Raw genomic sequence first — 13,978 nt, forward strand, 5'->3', positions numbered from 1 at the left:
TTATCTACTTTTCAAGGTTTTTTGTATTTATATTCACGTTTAATTGCATTCATTATATTTTTTATACAATTTTTATAACAAAAATTAATTGTTTTAATCAAGTTTTCACTTTGTACGTTCCATTCTATGCATTAACATTCAAGCTCGCTGTTTGGAAATTGATTTGGACATGTTGAACATTTTGTACACTAATTGAATTTATTTAGATAAAATATTTTTAGTTGTAACTTTTAGCAGATATATTGTATAGTAAATTTATTTTATTATTTTGCTTTGTTTTCGAAATTCATTATTTTTTATTCCTACATTGTTTGTCCGATTATTGAACGAATCAATATTGACATTAAATTGTTCAGCCTTGGTTGGTTGGCAACGACATTTCACATCACATCACACAACCTTTGTTTTGGGTCCTTTGATTATTCCAAAATTTCGACTAAATCAAGATAAAATAATCAGTCTTTTATGAAATTGAATGTGAAATATCGTGTTGTGTTTCTATTGGCACTTGTTCGGAGCTGTAAGTTAGATGTACGTTGTTGTATGTATTGGTTATAGACATGTATTGTCGTTTGTGCTCGTTAAACGCTTGATGATCGATAATAACCCTCGGTTATTGTAGGAATAATAAAGATATCCAGTTGAGCAAGTGTCTGTCCTGGCTGCTGCGACACGGCGCGACGCGAGAGGGGCTCGTTGTCAGGTACTACTAGTTTATTGTATAAATGTGCATCATTTTGAAGGTCAAGATAAAAAATATTCGTAACCGGCATTTTTTGAAATGCTTTTTACGGTTGTACTTAACGAATTAAACTTTGATTCACCCTCTCCATAAGTGGTTTAGAAACTACCTTCTTATTTTATATTTCATGAACTTATGACAAAGAAAGCAGTTACTCAATCTTAAAAGAAATTTGACCTTTGTCATTAAATTTTATAGCCCTGAAGGATATGTAGATGTGAACGCAATACTTCAACACAAGTCTATCAGAGGCAAACACAGCCGAAGTGACATCCAGAGAGTTGTTGAAACGAACGACAAACAGCGATTCAAGCTGCGATCCAACCCACTGACCGGAGCCCTGGAGATCAAAGCCAACCAGGGACACTCCATAGCACAGGTTTCTGATGCTGAACTAATACCTATTCTAGAGGTGAGTTATGGCAACTGAATCTCCTTTCAAATAATATTTTATTTTATTGATTGTTACTGAAAATACAAGTTTTAATAGGCCAGTTTCTTAGTGCTCTGTGAGTTTCTTATTAGACTTAGTGAATAGAGGTTTTTCTCATAATTCCTATTAGCCAGAATTTTATTAATTCTTTCTTTGTTATTTAATTTTATATGAATGAAATTTCAGTTGACCTACTGAAATGGACTTAAATGTTTTTCCAAAAATTACATATCTCAAAAGGTATGTAAAGTCTACTTGCATTTTAAAATTACCTGCTAGTCTAATAGGATTTTATTAATACTCTATGTTACAACCAACATAATTTTTTTTCCTCTACCGACCATTCCAGTCAAAGTACTCCACCATTGTACATGGAACTTACTTTAAATGCTGGCCCCAAATAAGGACCGATGGCCTTAGTCGCATGAACAGACAACACATACACTTAGCCAAAGGAACCATTCAAGACACAACTGTTATCAGCGGACTAAGAAAAAACGTTCAAATATACATTTACGTTGACCTGCAGAAGGCATTAAACGATGGCATAACATTCAACGAGTCTGAAAATGGAGTGGTACTTACTCCAGGCAATGCTAAAGGATTTTTAGAGCCAAAGTACTTTTCAAAAGTTGTTAAAGTTAACACTGGTATGTTATTTCGGTAGTGAGTTGAATTCACATGTAACTTATGAAATTAGTAAAATCTGAGCATGTTGCTCCAAGCATATTAATTACCATAAAATAAAATCTCATTCTAATCATTCATATTCTGGCAACATGTAATATGGAGTCAAGGGAATTCCCCCATTTATCTTGAAGTAACCTACCTACTTCTCTCCTTATCAGCTATTAGAGATGGGTTATACTAGGTAAATTTGATACTAGGTGCACCTGTTCCGAGTATTTATTTATACTCGATCCAAATACCTATTCCACCTAGTACGTAGTAATTTAGCATACTTGACGCGACTAGTGCGGACTAATCCACGTAATATGACTTTAAATTTTTTTTTTAAAGATACAATGAATAATGCAATTTGAAATTGAATAATAATTCCTCCCTTCATACTTCAACAGGCTTTGGACTGTCAACTTAAAAGTTGGCGTATTTTAAAGATATCAATTTGATAAAAATATTTACATATTTTTTCTTATTTACATGAATATGGTTTGACTACGTTTGTGTGCGTTTGCTTCGTCGCGCTCAAATTTGTTTGGTCAGACAGAGACGGAGCGAATCTCTACGTTCGCACATAAGCTTAGCGAGAAATACTAGGTGCGCGTAATACACGACTACGGATTACGCAATAATAACCTCTATTACTTTGATGGTAGGGTCGGAAATCGTGTAATTTATAAAATACTAGGTGGATCAAGTATTTAAAAAATTGGAATAGGTGCCGCCTAGTACTGTAAAATACCTAGTGTGTGGATCTGTTCTAGTAAATACGTCTCATCTCTATCAGCTATAGTGACTTCACCACTTCATTGTTACACTGACTAACATAATGGTTGAACATAATCTAGAACTTTTCCTAAACAGTTTTAATTAGTGTCATTAACAAATCAAATATTAACTTGGTGATAACTCTGATTGACAGTATTAATTTATTTATTGACTGGTAGTATTCTCACAAAGTGTTTTGAAGATAACAATGGTGATAAATAGTCTGCAAGAGTGCCTTTAACATTATTGTTGGAACTTATAATAATTAGGTATTTTTCACATAATTATTTAATAATTAATCATAAACATTTTTTTTAATAATGGATATTTTATGGCATTTTGTATGTCATTGTAAAAGAGTAAAAATTATCTTATCTAAGGTTCTTGTAAATAAGCATTTCCTCATTAGTCTAAACACTATTCCTGCACATTTTCACATGTATCAATTGTTTTTTTTATATTTTTTCTAAAATAGTTTTACTTTCAGTTGTCTTATCAAACAATTTATTTACAGGTGAACAACTATATCCGTGACCATGGAAGCTTCAGGAGGAGAACCATCGGACCCAAGATCCGCCCGCAAAGTCGAATCACCCTCCTTTGCTCCGACGCCATTGGGACCGAAGGTCGCTCCCTCCGCCCCTAAGCCTTTCCCTTCAAAATCTAACTCTCAGTCGCCAATTAAAGTCGCTCAAACTGCCTCCAACACAAATACTACATCAGACCAGTCTGTCAGACCCCAGTCAGTCAGTCCGGCGAGTTCTATTCGTGCTGTATCATCTAACTCGTCAGGTTCCCCTGGTCCGTCGCCTCCTCCAGGACAGTCTTCTGCACCAGTTGGTACTGTGGCGTCAGAGTCTAAACCCGCTGCGCCTGTCCAGGCACCCCAATCGGTCAGTCCCACGACTCCTAATGCGACTGTGTCACCAAACTCGCCAAATTCCCCAGGTTCTTCGACCAAACTAGACAAGCCTTCTCTCCCAGTTGGTGCTGTGACTTCTGAACCTACCCCCGCTACGCCGCCTGTCCGGACACCCAAGGCGGTTAGTCCCACGACTTCTAACCCGACCGCATCATCAAGCTCGTCGAGTTCCCATGCTCCATCGCCTACTTTGCCACCTGGTGGGTCAGGTTCGGCGTCTTCAGGGTCGAAACCGAGCACACCTAGCAAGACGGCTGCGCCGGTTGTGACCGCGTCTCCTAAACGTAAACCCACGACATCCGGGAAAGCACTGCAGTCGGTTGGTCCCGCATCATCTCCTATCCGCAACCCTACTCCTGGCCCGGCCAAACAGCCTCCTAGGAATTCAGGGCCGAATGGCCGTGGAAATGAGGGTTCCCCTCGACACAACCAACGCAGGTATCGCTCCAACGGTGATCGTGAGTCTGCTATCGAAGACCCGAAAAGAGTACTGGTTACTGGTAAGTTGTAAAAGCAATAAATAAGAATGAGCCCCTTATTCTCTAAACTGGCCATAAAGCACGATTAGTGGAAACTAGGCGCCGGAAATATCAAATTAATAAAATAATTATAAGTGTTTTAGAGTAAACCTTTCAGCTATGAGTCTCGACTTGGTGAAATATAACACGAGATGACATTACGAGAGCCTTTATTGAGCTGGGTTTCCGTTTACGCTCTAAGTTTGTATTGAGCCATTAATTTCTCCCCTCTTCAAGAAGTCTTCCGAACTTTCGGCATCATTTTACAATCATCACAAAATTGAAAATACAGTCGTATCGTTTTGGTTAATTAACAATAAGTTTACGAAATTACTAACTATAAGAAGTCAAAGTCAAAAAGTCAAAGTCAATCCTACTTTTTATGATTGCTTGGACACCTAAATAGCTTAATAAAGAAGGCATATTTGGATTCCACTTTTTAAATTAAAAAAAACTCTTGTATATCATTCAATCATTTTTTCTGCACCTATTCATCTAGGTCTCGCTAGCTTTTTCATCTCGGTAAGCGCTCAAAATGCATTTCACTTGATATCACTACATGTCGTGGCTTATTATGATCACAATTTTTATTTTTCAATTTTATTTTTACATTATTCGTGAGCGCTTGCATACCTACATGTGCATTGCATGAAAATTTCCGTTTCTATTATTATGGCGTTAAAATAATGAAAAAGATGCCACTAACCCACTATCATAAATGAGTCTGCATTAGTAATTTAAATATGCGCCATGTTCTGTGGATTAAACGGCAGGCAGTCTGATACATAACATGTTATCTGACACCCAAGGCATATCTCATACCTTAATGTTTTTTATGTTTATTTATTTTATCCACACACCCATTTTACTGGTTTTAACGGAGTAGGATTATACGAAATACGAATGTAATTAACTGTATACAGTACTGTATGACTTATATCGTTACCTGAATGCTAAGATAGCGACGATCGATGTTGTGCTTCTATTTGTGGTGTACCCGAAATCCCGAATGTCCCCGAAACAAGTAGGTACAATGGAGTGCCATGTTGCAGGCTACCCACAGTACGCGCTGGCTCCAGACCTACTGCGAGTGTTCGCCAAGTTCGGGAACGTTAAGGTCGACAGGATCAACAACAAGGTCGCGATTCTGTCCTACCCCACCGCGGAGGAGGCCAAGCAGGCCCTACAGGTGAGAGCCAGTAACATGTAAAGCGCCAGTAACATTGTAGTAAACCCACTCGTAACACAAGCAGGGATTAATGGCGACAGCAATGCACCTGAAAATACGAACATGACATTAGAAGGCAAAAAGCTTATGCCATTTTTGGGATATCCAAAATTAAGACTTCGTTTGTGACTCCTAGATATTAGTAGCCGACTCAATTTATTTGATACTAGCTAACCCCGCGAACTCTGTTCCGCCTTAAAGGCAATAAATAAGCCATCGCAATTTCTCCTTATTTGCTCACCGTTTACACCTACCCTTGACTACGACAAACATTTTAAAACCAAAATCAGCTCAATCGGCCCAGCCGTTCTCGAGTTTTAATCAGACTAACGAACAACAATTCATTTTTATTTCTATAGATAGATAGATAGATAGATAGATTATTACAGTTTCTTTTATACGCTTGTCTTCCCCAGGAATCGAAGAGAGTGAACGTCTACGGCGAGTTCCTGACAGTGCGGCCCTACACCGACCAGCGCTATACGGACCTCAACTACCGCCCGATGATCAACAAGTTTGACTTTCCACGGACCAAGCAGAAATGTGAGATTATCTCTTTAATTTATATACTGTAACACTATACCTATTAGGTATTTTAATCTAGTAAACATATTGAAAACCGCAATCAAGCAACATAATGATTTACGTAAAGGCATGAAACTCTCGTGACGTAAAACTAACGTTACCACTTTAAAATTATATGAAATACACAACTGTGTTGCACATTGTTATTCGATTCGACTTCATCTTCTATCGAGTGGGGAAACAACTTAGGTTAACACGCCGATTAAAGCCGAGAAAAATAAATGTAAATCTCTGTTCCAGCTATGCCGTACGACCCGAAGCAGCTGGACTTTAGTGGGGACTTTGACAGACAGCTGGAGGGACTGCTGGCTGCTGTGCGACTGTCAAAGGACGCCGTCAACAAGCTCTCTACGCTCTACACAGATGTGGAGCGCGCCTTACAACCCACATGGCCGGGTGAGTAGCACTAATATAGTTCCAAAATAGTGAACTGTCCTATCGATGACATTGACAGTGGGGCGCCACCGTCAATACCGGATCGCTGGTTCCGATTTTTGCCATGTTGGAAACCATATAGTTGAACGATGGTAGCGCCCCCCTGTCATTGAGTTTGGTGGGACAGTTCAGCGTGGGTCATCTGTAAAGCACGGAACAATTGGCGGCCATCTTTACTTCGTTAGAACGTGAGAGGTGACTTGATCTCAAGAGAAATCTTTCCTCATGATCCCATGACGGCTGTGAAGTGTTCATTCGCTCGTTTCAGCCAAATGACTTCCATTGCTTTACGAGTCTCCACTTTCGATTTCCACAACGACTGTTCCAGCGCTATCCTAATCCAGGACGAAGCAAAGCATCCTTCAACCTTCACTAGATCGAGGTGGAAGGCCTGCCCACTCTACACACTACGTTTTTCGGCCCGTCTGTATAAAATTGGTACGGCTACGCTTGGTCTCGAAGGAATCCACTCTCGTGACACCATCACGGTTGTAAAATTACGTTAACGAGTCTATAGGCATCTCCAGCAATGCGATCTCATCGAGAGGTCCTCTTAGTTTTATAGCGGTGATCAAACCACGCCACTCAACTGTTCATATAGCTATTTTTCAACTTCACAGCCACATTTGATCCTCCTCCGATCCATTTTAAGAAATGTATTTATATTATGTACTAGCTGACCCGGCGAACTCTGTTCCGCCTTAAAGGCAATAAATAAGCCGTCGCAATTTTTCCTTATTTGCTCACCGTTTAGACCTACCCTGGACTACGACAAACATTTTAAAACCAAAATCAGCTCAATCGGCCCAGCCGTTCTCGAGTTTTAATCAGACTAACGAACAGCAATTCATTTTTATTTATATAGATAGATTGTTAGCTTTTGTTTTTTGTATGCTGAATAATGTTTTTCTTATGTTATCATTGTAGGATAACTGAAGTTTCTCGATTCCAGGTTGCGTGGCCATCCCTTTCGGCTCCATCACGACCGGCCTCGGCGTGCGCACAAGCGATGCGGACTGCTTCGTGCACATTCCCGCGCAGTTCCGCAACCCGCAGATCAATTTCGTGCAGCGAGCTAAACGCATCCTACAAATGTATCCCGATGTGTTCTCCGAGATATTGTCCATCCCTCGGGCGAACACCCCGATCGTGAAGTTCTTCCACGTGCCGACGGAGACCAACTGCGACTTGACGTTCAAGACGCCGCTGGGCGCGCAGAACAGCAAGCTGGTGGCGTTCTTGCTGCACGCCGACCCACGCCTCATTCCCATGGCCGTCGTCATCAAGTACTGGGCCAAGGTCAGCCTCAATACTATTTTGCAATTTTGATTCGATTAGATAGCTCTTATGAAACTTTTTGAAGTTCTTGATATTTTAATCCCAATTTCACAGCATAATCTCTAGCTATACTTCTTTACGGGGTGACACCTGTCGGTGGAAAGAATTGATTCTACTGTTCAAATATGTACAACAACTTTCGCATACAACAAAAAGAAGGAAGTTCAAACAAAAAAAAAACATACAAATTATTGTCATCTATTTATCAGCCAAGTAGTATAGCTTATAGCATATTTTTTTAGAGAATTTTAATATTTTATCTTTAGGAAAATTGTTGCATTTGAGTTTTTGTTTTTTGTTTGACCATCCTGTGTGCCGGGCTGGCAGCGGGTCCCCGCCGCCTGCCTGCCGTCCTAACGCTGCTGCCCTAGGTGACCTGGGCGCAGCTTCCTTCCTATCACACCCTTATTATTTTTATGTATCTGTTACGGTTAATGTGATAAATTGAAAATTATTAATAATAACCGGTTATCCCAACTAATATAATATTATAAATGCGAAAGTAACTCTGTCTGTCTGTCTGTCTGTCTGTCTGTCTGTTACGCTTTCCCGCTTAAACCTCGCAACCGATTTTGATGAAATTTGGCATAGAGATAGTTTGAGTCCCGGGAAAGAACATAGGATAGTTTTTATCCCGGTTTTTGAAACAGGGACGCGCGTGATAAAGTTTTTCTGTGACAGACAAAATTCCACGCGGGCGAAGCCGCGGGCGGAAAGCTAGTTATTAATAATTGCCGACAGTCGCGGTAAAAGTGATAAATTAATCACATTTAACAGTGATTATTTGATAATTCAACCTTAGTACTAACTTTCATAAAAGAGAACAACATCTTGTGTACGTGCTCGTGTACAGCCAAACTTTTGAACGTTTTGATATCATATATTAATATAATTTGGCATAATGAGTTTGGAATGTTTCTTGCATAATATTACTTTTCCATGATGCCTATAACATAATGTTTTGATTTAAAGTGAAATTAAGGTGCGGCGGGGGTGGCCCTTGGGCCACCCCTAAGGCGCCTATTTAGTTTTATACACACATAAATGACCTCATATTAATCACATTTACCAAATCATGCGGTAATTATTCATAATAACCGGCGATTATTCATAATTTTCACATTTATCACTTTGACCTACAACCACTGTCTCCCGCGTAAACTGTGCATACTAAAATGGACGATCTTTCCAACCTTTGAACAGTAAATAAAAATCGTATCGACCACCAGGTCCACGAGTTCTCCGGCACGGGCAAGCTGACGAACTACGCGCTGACGATGCTGATGCTGTTCTACCTGCAGCAGCCGCCGCGCGCGCTGCTCCCGCCGGCGCGCTGGCTGCAGCGGGACCCTCAGCATGACCGGCTAGTGGACGGCTGGAACACCGGCTTCGACGACTCGCAGGTGCGTGCGGAACCCTGGGAAACAGGCAACAGCATCGGCCTCAGTGATCAAATGATAACAAATCTCAAGTTTGTACAGCCCCAATTTGAGCTCACCGATAGAGCGCTTTCACATATTTATTTATTTATTTAAACTTTAATGCCAAAATAAATTTGTACATAAGGCGAACTTAATGCACTAAAGCATTCTCGACCAGTTTCCTTTGGGTTGAGCAGAAAAGAAATTTGTTTGGCGGTACTTCTAGTGCAGGAAAGAAAAACAAAAAACAAATATGCTCATATCCATACATATTATGTAGCGCAGCTGTGACACTATAATATGTACGCGACAAAAACGCCTATATGTGAAAGCTCTCTTAACGTCACTGCAGCACTGGCGAGTGACAAGATCTTATTCTACAGTGACGCCACTTAAGTGAATACGGTGCGATAATCCCCCTATAGATTCAGGAGTTGTTGCTCACTGTTGGCATCACTGTCTTACGCCGGTATTCATAAACGATGCTCGTTCAATAGAGCTCTGTGATTGGTTCATATGTTTATGCTTCCACTCGCACTGTAAAACCTCATAGTAAAGTTTATGAATACGGGCGTTAGTCACTAGCGAGTGACAGAACCTTACTCTACAGTGGGTGATGCCAACTGGTGAGGGTAAATACAATAATAGCCCTCCATTGCAATAGCATATCCGTTAAAGTTTTCAAATATATTTTTTCTTTTTTCAAGGACTCGCTACCGCCGAGCACGAACACGGCAACGATAGCGGAGTTAATCGGCGGGTTCTTCGAGTTCTACTCCATGTTCAACTTCGAGGAGATGATCGTGTGCCCGTACCTGGGCACGGCAGTCAATAAAAAGGCCTTCGAGCCCGCCGGCGTCGCGCCCGACGAGTTCGCGATATACAAGGCTAATGTTCTCGCGGGACGGGCGTTGCCTCTACGGGCATCGACCTCATTCTGCGTTCAGGATCCGTTCGAGCAGAGCCACAATGTAGCCTCGGCCGTCAGCCCGCGGCTCGCCGCCGAGATCAAAGCCTACCTGAAGTTCGCCGCCAACGCCTACGAGAAAGACAAAGCCACCGGCTGCAAAAACTTTTTACGGGAGCTGCTCCTCGAGCGACCTAAATTCGCGCGCGTCAAATCCAACCCGGAGTACCGAGTGAATCTATTCCCGCGCATCATCGTCACGATTATCGATCCCGACTGGAAGCCGATAGTGCGGGATTGCGTGTTCGTCATCTTCGAGAAGATGCTTCGGATCAAACTCGGCAAGGTTGAGGAGAAGGTGAACCTCGATACCAAGAAAGTTAAGGAAAAGTACATGGGGTCGATCACGAAGCCGGTGTGGAAGCGCAAGCAGCTGTCGCGGCTCTACAGCATGATCGACATGTCTTTTGAAGAAAAGCAGACAGAGATCACAGACGAGATTTTAAGATTAGAGAAACAGGTGAGCTAATGGACAGTATACGGAGCGTAGCATGCTAGACGTGAACGCAACTGTGTACGTTTGGTGTACCTAATAGCTTACACACAAAACAATGTGAGCGAGCGTAAATGATAAATACACGTCTAGTATGCTACGCTGCTGTGGACAGTAACGTCAACGCGTTTATCTGCATTGTGTTCGCAGACTCATTATTGCGTATACATAATTATATTTTTACTTAGTGATGACATAATTAATGTAATCGTACGGGTTCAAAAACACGACAGTAATCGGTGCCGTCGAATACATTAAACCTAGGCGTAGACCACCGGCTTTTTAGTTGGCCGATAGGCCTAATTATAATTTGTATGAAGAATCGGCTGATACCAAATCGGTACAATGTGCGCACTTTCATCATGTTCATACTGATTAACAGCCCGACCCAACTATCGGTTGACAAAAAGTCTGTAGTCTGCGCCTGGGCTAAAACTGATCCTGGACTATCCGATATGACGTCACTCGAAGGAAAGCGTCTATAACTTTAACAAACTATGTATATTCAAAATATTTTTTATTCATTATTATTGATAAAAATTGTGTATTTGCGTAAAATAACACATATTATAGCCTGACCAGGAACATAAAAACCCTGGCATAGAGGCGCTTCAATTGCATTTGATAGTGCAACACTGAGTACAGTCGTACATGTGTTAAATTAATAGGCTAAATTTATGTATCAGGATTCAGGATTACGGGCTAATTTGATATTTTCATAAATGAACGAAAAATATTATTAAAGGTAATCTGGTTTAAATAAATTAAATAAACCATCAATCGAGCTAGTAGGATTTATTTTATTATTCATCAATAATCAAATTCAGAACTTGAATATTCAACTGCAATGTCTGCTCATGAACGCTTCAAACTCGGCACTTCTTTCCCAATTCCATATAATTCAAAACTTAGAAAGTAACAAAAAACTTTAAAATGGGTAGTTGAAACAGACTACAGCTAATTTTCATAGTGGACTGTACTATACGATAAACATGTCAGTCAATTTGACAACCTTTGTCGGAAACATTATTCAATGAAAATATTGTCCGAACCCTTAGTATTTCTCTTCGACAAATACATTAACACACCGTGAACCACTTTTCTTTCACGACTATAAAAATATTTTAGCAATTTAATTCACAAAATCAATTGCACACATTTAAAATAAAGTTTGTTTACACTTTGACAACAATAGACTGACATGCAAGGTGACATGTCAATGAAGTTTTCAGTTACTGTTGCCATTAAAAGAAATTAGTACCATTAGTTTTCCGCAACATGGCGAGGGTTTTTATGTTCCTGGTCAGGCTATAATTGCGTTTAATCACTAGCTAATGAGGGTTTTCGCGATTGAAAAATCCGCCAGATGGCAATACGTAGACGCGAGGTCCAAATGCTGCGTGATTAGTGGATTTTGACATATCTGTCAATGTAATGTCAAAAACAACCAATCATGCAGCATTTGGACCTCGCGTCTACGTATTGCCATCTGGCAGATTTTTCAATCGCGAAAACCCTCATTGCGTTTAATCGCGGTTGGGAGAAGGGACGCGCATTCCACGGACCGGCATACTTAGCGCGAACGGGTAGTAAATACGTTCTGTATCGCCCTAACCTGGTGTGTGGTTTCCGCAGCACATATTCAGCATGCAGTTCCAGTTGACGATCACGTTCAGCGCCGAGCCGGCCAGCGCCGTGCTGGGCGTGCGGCTGGCCGCCGGCGACGCCAACGCCTTCCGCGACTTCGGCAAGTTCTTCATCTCCATGATGCAGGGCTGGTTCCTCTGGTACGCATCGTTCTGTCTACAAACAGTATTATTACGTTATTTTTTTATCAATTGAGATTTTTTTTAATTCTAAGGGGGACGTCCATTAATTACGTGAAACGTTTAGGGGGGGGTCAAGAAAAACCTCACTAAATCTCACGTAGGGCAGAGGGGGTGTCTCGACAAATATCACGTAATTTTTTTCAGCAAGAAAAAGGGTCAAATTTCGAGAAATCTTGGTTATTTTAAATTAAAGAAATAAATACATTTTAAGACGTTATTGATAAATGATTATTAAATTTTTTATTTTAAACCGTCTAAACAATAAATAATTAGAAGTAACAGATTTTTTTTAAAATCCTAATCGAAGCATAGATAATTATTATCCATTTACATTACAAATATGTATTTTAATAAATCTCACGTGAGATTGTGGGGAGGGGGAGGGGGTCTGGAAAAATCTCACCAAGGTGGGCGGAGGGGTTGAAAAATTGCCAAAATTGTCTCACGTAATTAATGGACGCCCCCTAAAAGATATTATTGATTCGATTTTATTTACAAAAGTAATCGTCAATCGAATCGCCGAAAAACTCGAGCGCGACTCGATCGATTCGGCCGACGGAGCTATTTTTAAGGCCACGAAAAGTCTTAAAAAAAGTAGTGTCCACCGCGACTCAACGCGTCGTACCTATCTCACTAAAGATTTGGCCGTAAGGATACTATCCGAAGCCGTTAAACCTGTTAGAAAAAAAAAAACGTGACGTACCGTTCCAGCGCGCTGCGGCCGTACGCGCGGCCGCCGGACCGCGACACGGCGGCCAAGATCGCCGACACCGTCGCCATGTTGGAAGCCGGCGACCTGCCCGAGGACTCCGACGAGGAGTATTTCCCGCGCGCGCTGCTGCCCACGCGTGCCACGCTCGCCTCGCGGGCTCACCCTGACCCACCCGCGCCGCCCGACGCCGTCTGACACCGGCTTCGCATCGAGCGGCTCGTAGCCGGCTTGAAGAATCGATCCATCGTTAGATATAGTGAATACAGATTATTTTATTGATAAGCTAAGACGTTCTGTTTTTTTTATCATTATTGTGGTTTATAGAAACCTATTTTAATTTTGTATGTTTCAATTTGTTCCGCCTGGCCTTGACGCTTTTTCTTAGGATTTTTTGTACTTTATTAATTCGTATCATCGTTCCAATTAATTTACTATTAAAATTTAAATATTCCGATAAATAAAATACTTCATCGAATGTAAAATGTTAAAATTGAAGAACATAAAAAATTGTGCTGTTTATTGTTTAAATGTAGCGTTCAATTGTATTCCTGTTTTTACTTTTCTACGACTATGTTTTTATTAGAATTATTTTATTACACATGCAGACAAGAATCCTTACTACTTTTTAGTGAAAAGGCAGCAGGGCCAGTTTTATTTTTGTATATTCGCGCCACCGCTTTCGTTCAGAAACCATACTTGTACATATCCATAGTCAAGAAGAAACCTCTCACCTTAGCCTATGCCTTGATAAAAAAAAAAGAAAGTCACTGTCAATCTGACAATTGCACGATGTTTTTGTTGTGTACATGTAAATACGAATCGGCTATTTTGTATTCTTTTACTATAAAATAACATTGAATTTTGACATCAATATTACTTAAATATTGTATAATAATTAAAATAAAA

The 13,978-nt window shown here is 40.5% G+C and overlaps 1 protein-coding gene across 4 annotated transcripts; it reads left to right on the forward strand.

Moving 5' to 3' along the window:
* The first annotated feature begins 346 nt into the window (after positions 1–346).
* LOC114349672 (uncharacterized) lies at positions 347–13,880 on the forward strand. 4 transcript variants are annotated; one of them, XM_028300134.1, is made up of 12 exons: positions 347–520; positions 623–703; positions 941–1,154; positions 3,139–4,046; positions 5,117–5,253; positions 5,709–5,835; positions 6,118–6,273; positions 7,265–7,611; positions 8,880–9,053; positions 9,779–10,498; positions 12,167–12,318; positions 13,072–13,880. In XM_028300134.1, exons 4-12 carry the CDS (start codon positions 3,161–3,163, stop codon positions 13,265–13,267), a joined length of 2,895 nt encoding a protein of 964 aa, XP_028155935.1. In that variant the 5' UTR covers positions 347–520; positions 623–703; positions 941–1,154; positions 3,139–3,160; the 3' UTR covers positions 13,268–13,880. The 4 variants fall into 4 exon arrangements, with proteins under 4 accessions (XP_028155935.1, XP_028155936.1, XP_028155937.1 ...); XM_028300135.1 differs by lacking the exon at positions 941–1,154; XM_028300136.1 differs by lacking the exons at positions 347–520; positions 623–703; positions 941–1,154 and adding an exon at positions 1,525–1,825.
* Positions 13,881–13,978: the final 98 nt, after the last annotated feature.

The sequence above is a fragment of the Ostrinia furnacalis genome, unplaced genomic scaffold (assembly GCF_004193835.3).
Source record: "Ostrinia furnacalis isolate ACB-3 unplaced genomic scaffold, ASM419383v2 OfSCF0695, whole genome shotgun sequence".
Lineage (NCBI taxonomy): Eukaryota > Metazoa > Arthropoda > Insecta > Lepidoptera > Crambidae > Ostrinia > Ostrinia furnacalis.

What these genes read in the sequence shown, in the direction of transcription:
- LOC114349672 (XM_028300134.1), top strand. Translation starts at nt 3,161, where the DNA reads ATGGAAGCTTCAGGAGGAGAACCATCGGACCCAAGATCCGCCCGCAAA. An exon ending in AGGCCAAGCAGGCCCTACAG is followed by an intron (nt 5,254 to 5,708) that starts GTGAGAGCCAGT and finishes TGTCTTCCCCAG; the next exon opens with GAATCGAAGAGAGTGAACGT. An exon ending in CCGGCTTCGACGACTCGCAG is followed by an intron (nt 9,054 to 9,778) that starts GTGCGTGCGGAA and finishes TCTTTTTTCAAG; the next exon opens with GACTCGCTACCGCCGAGCAC.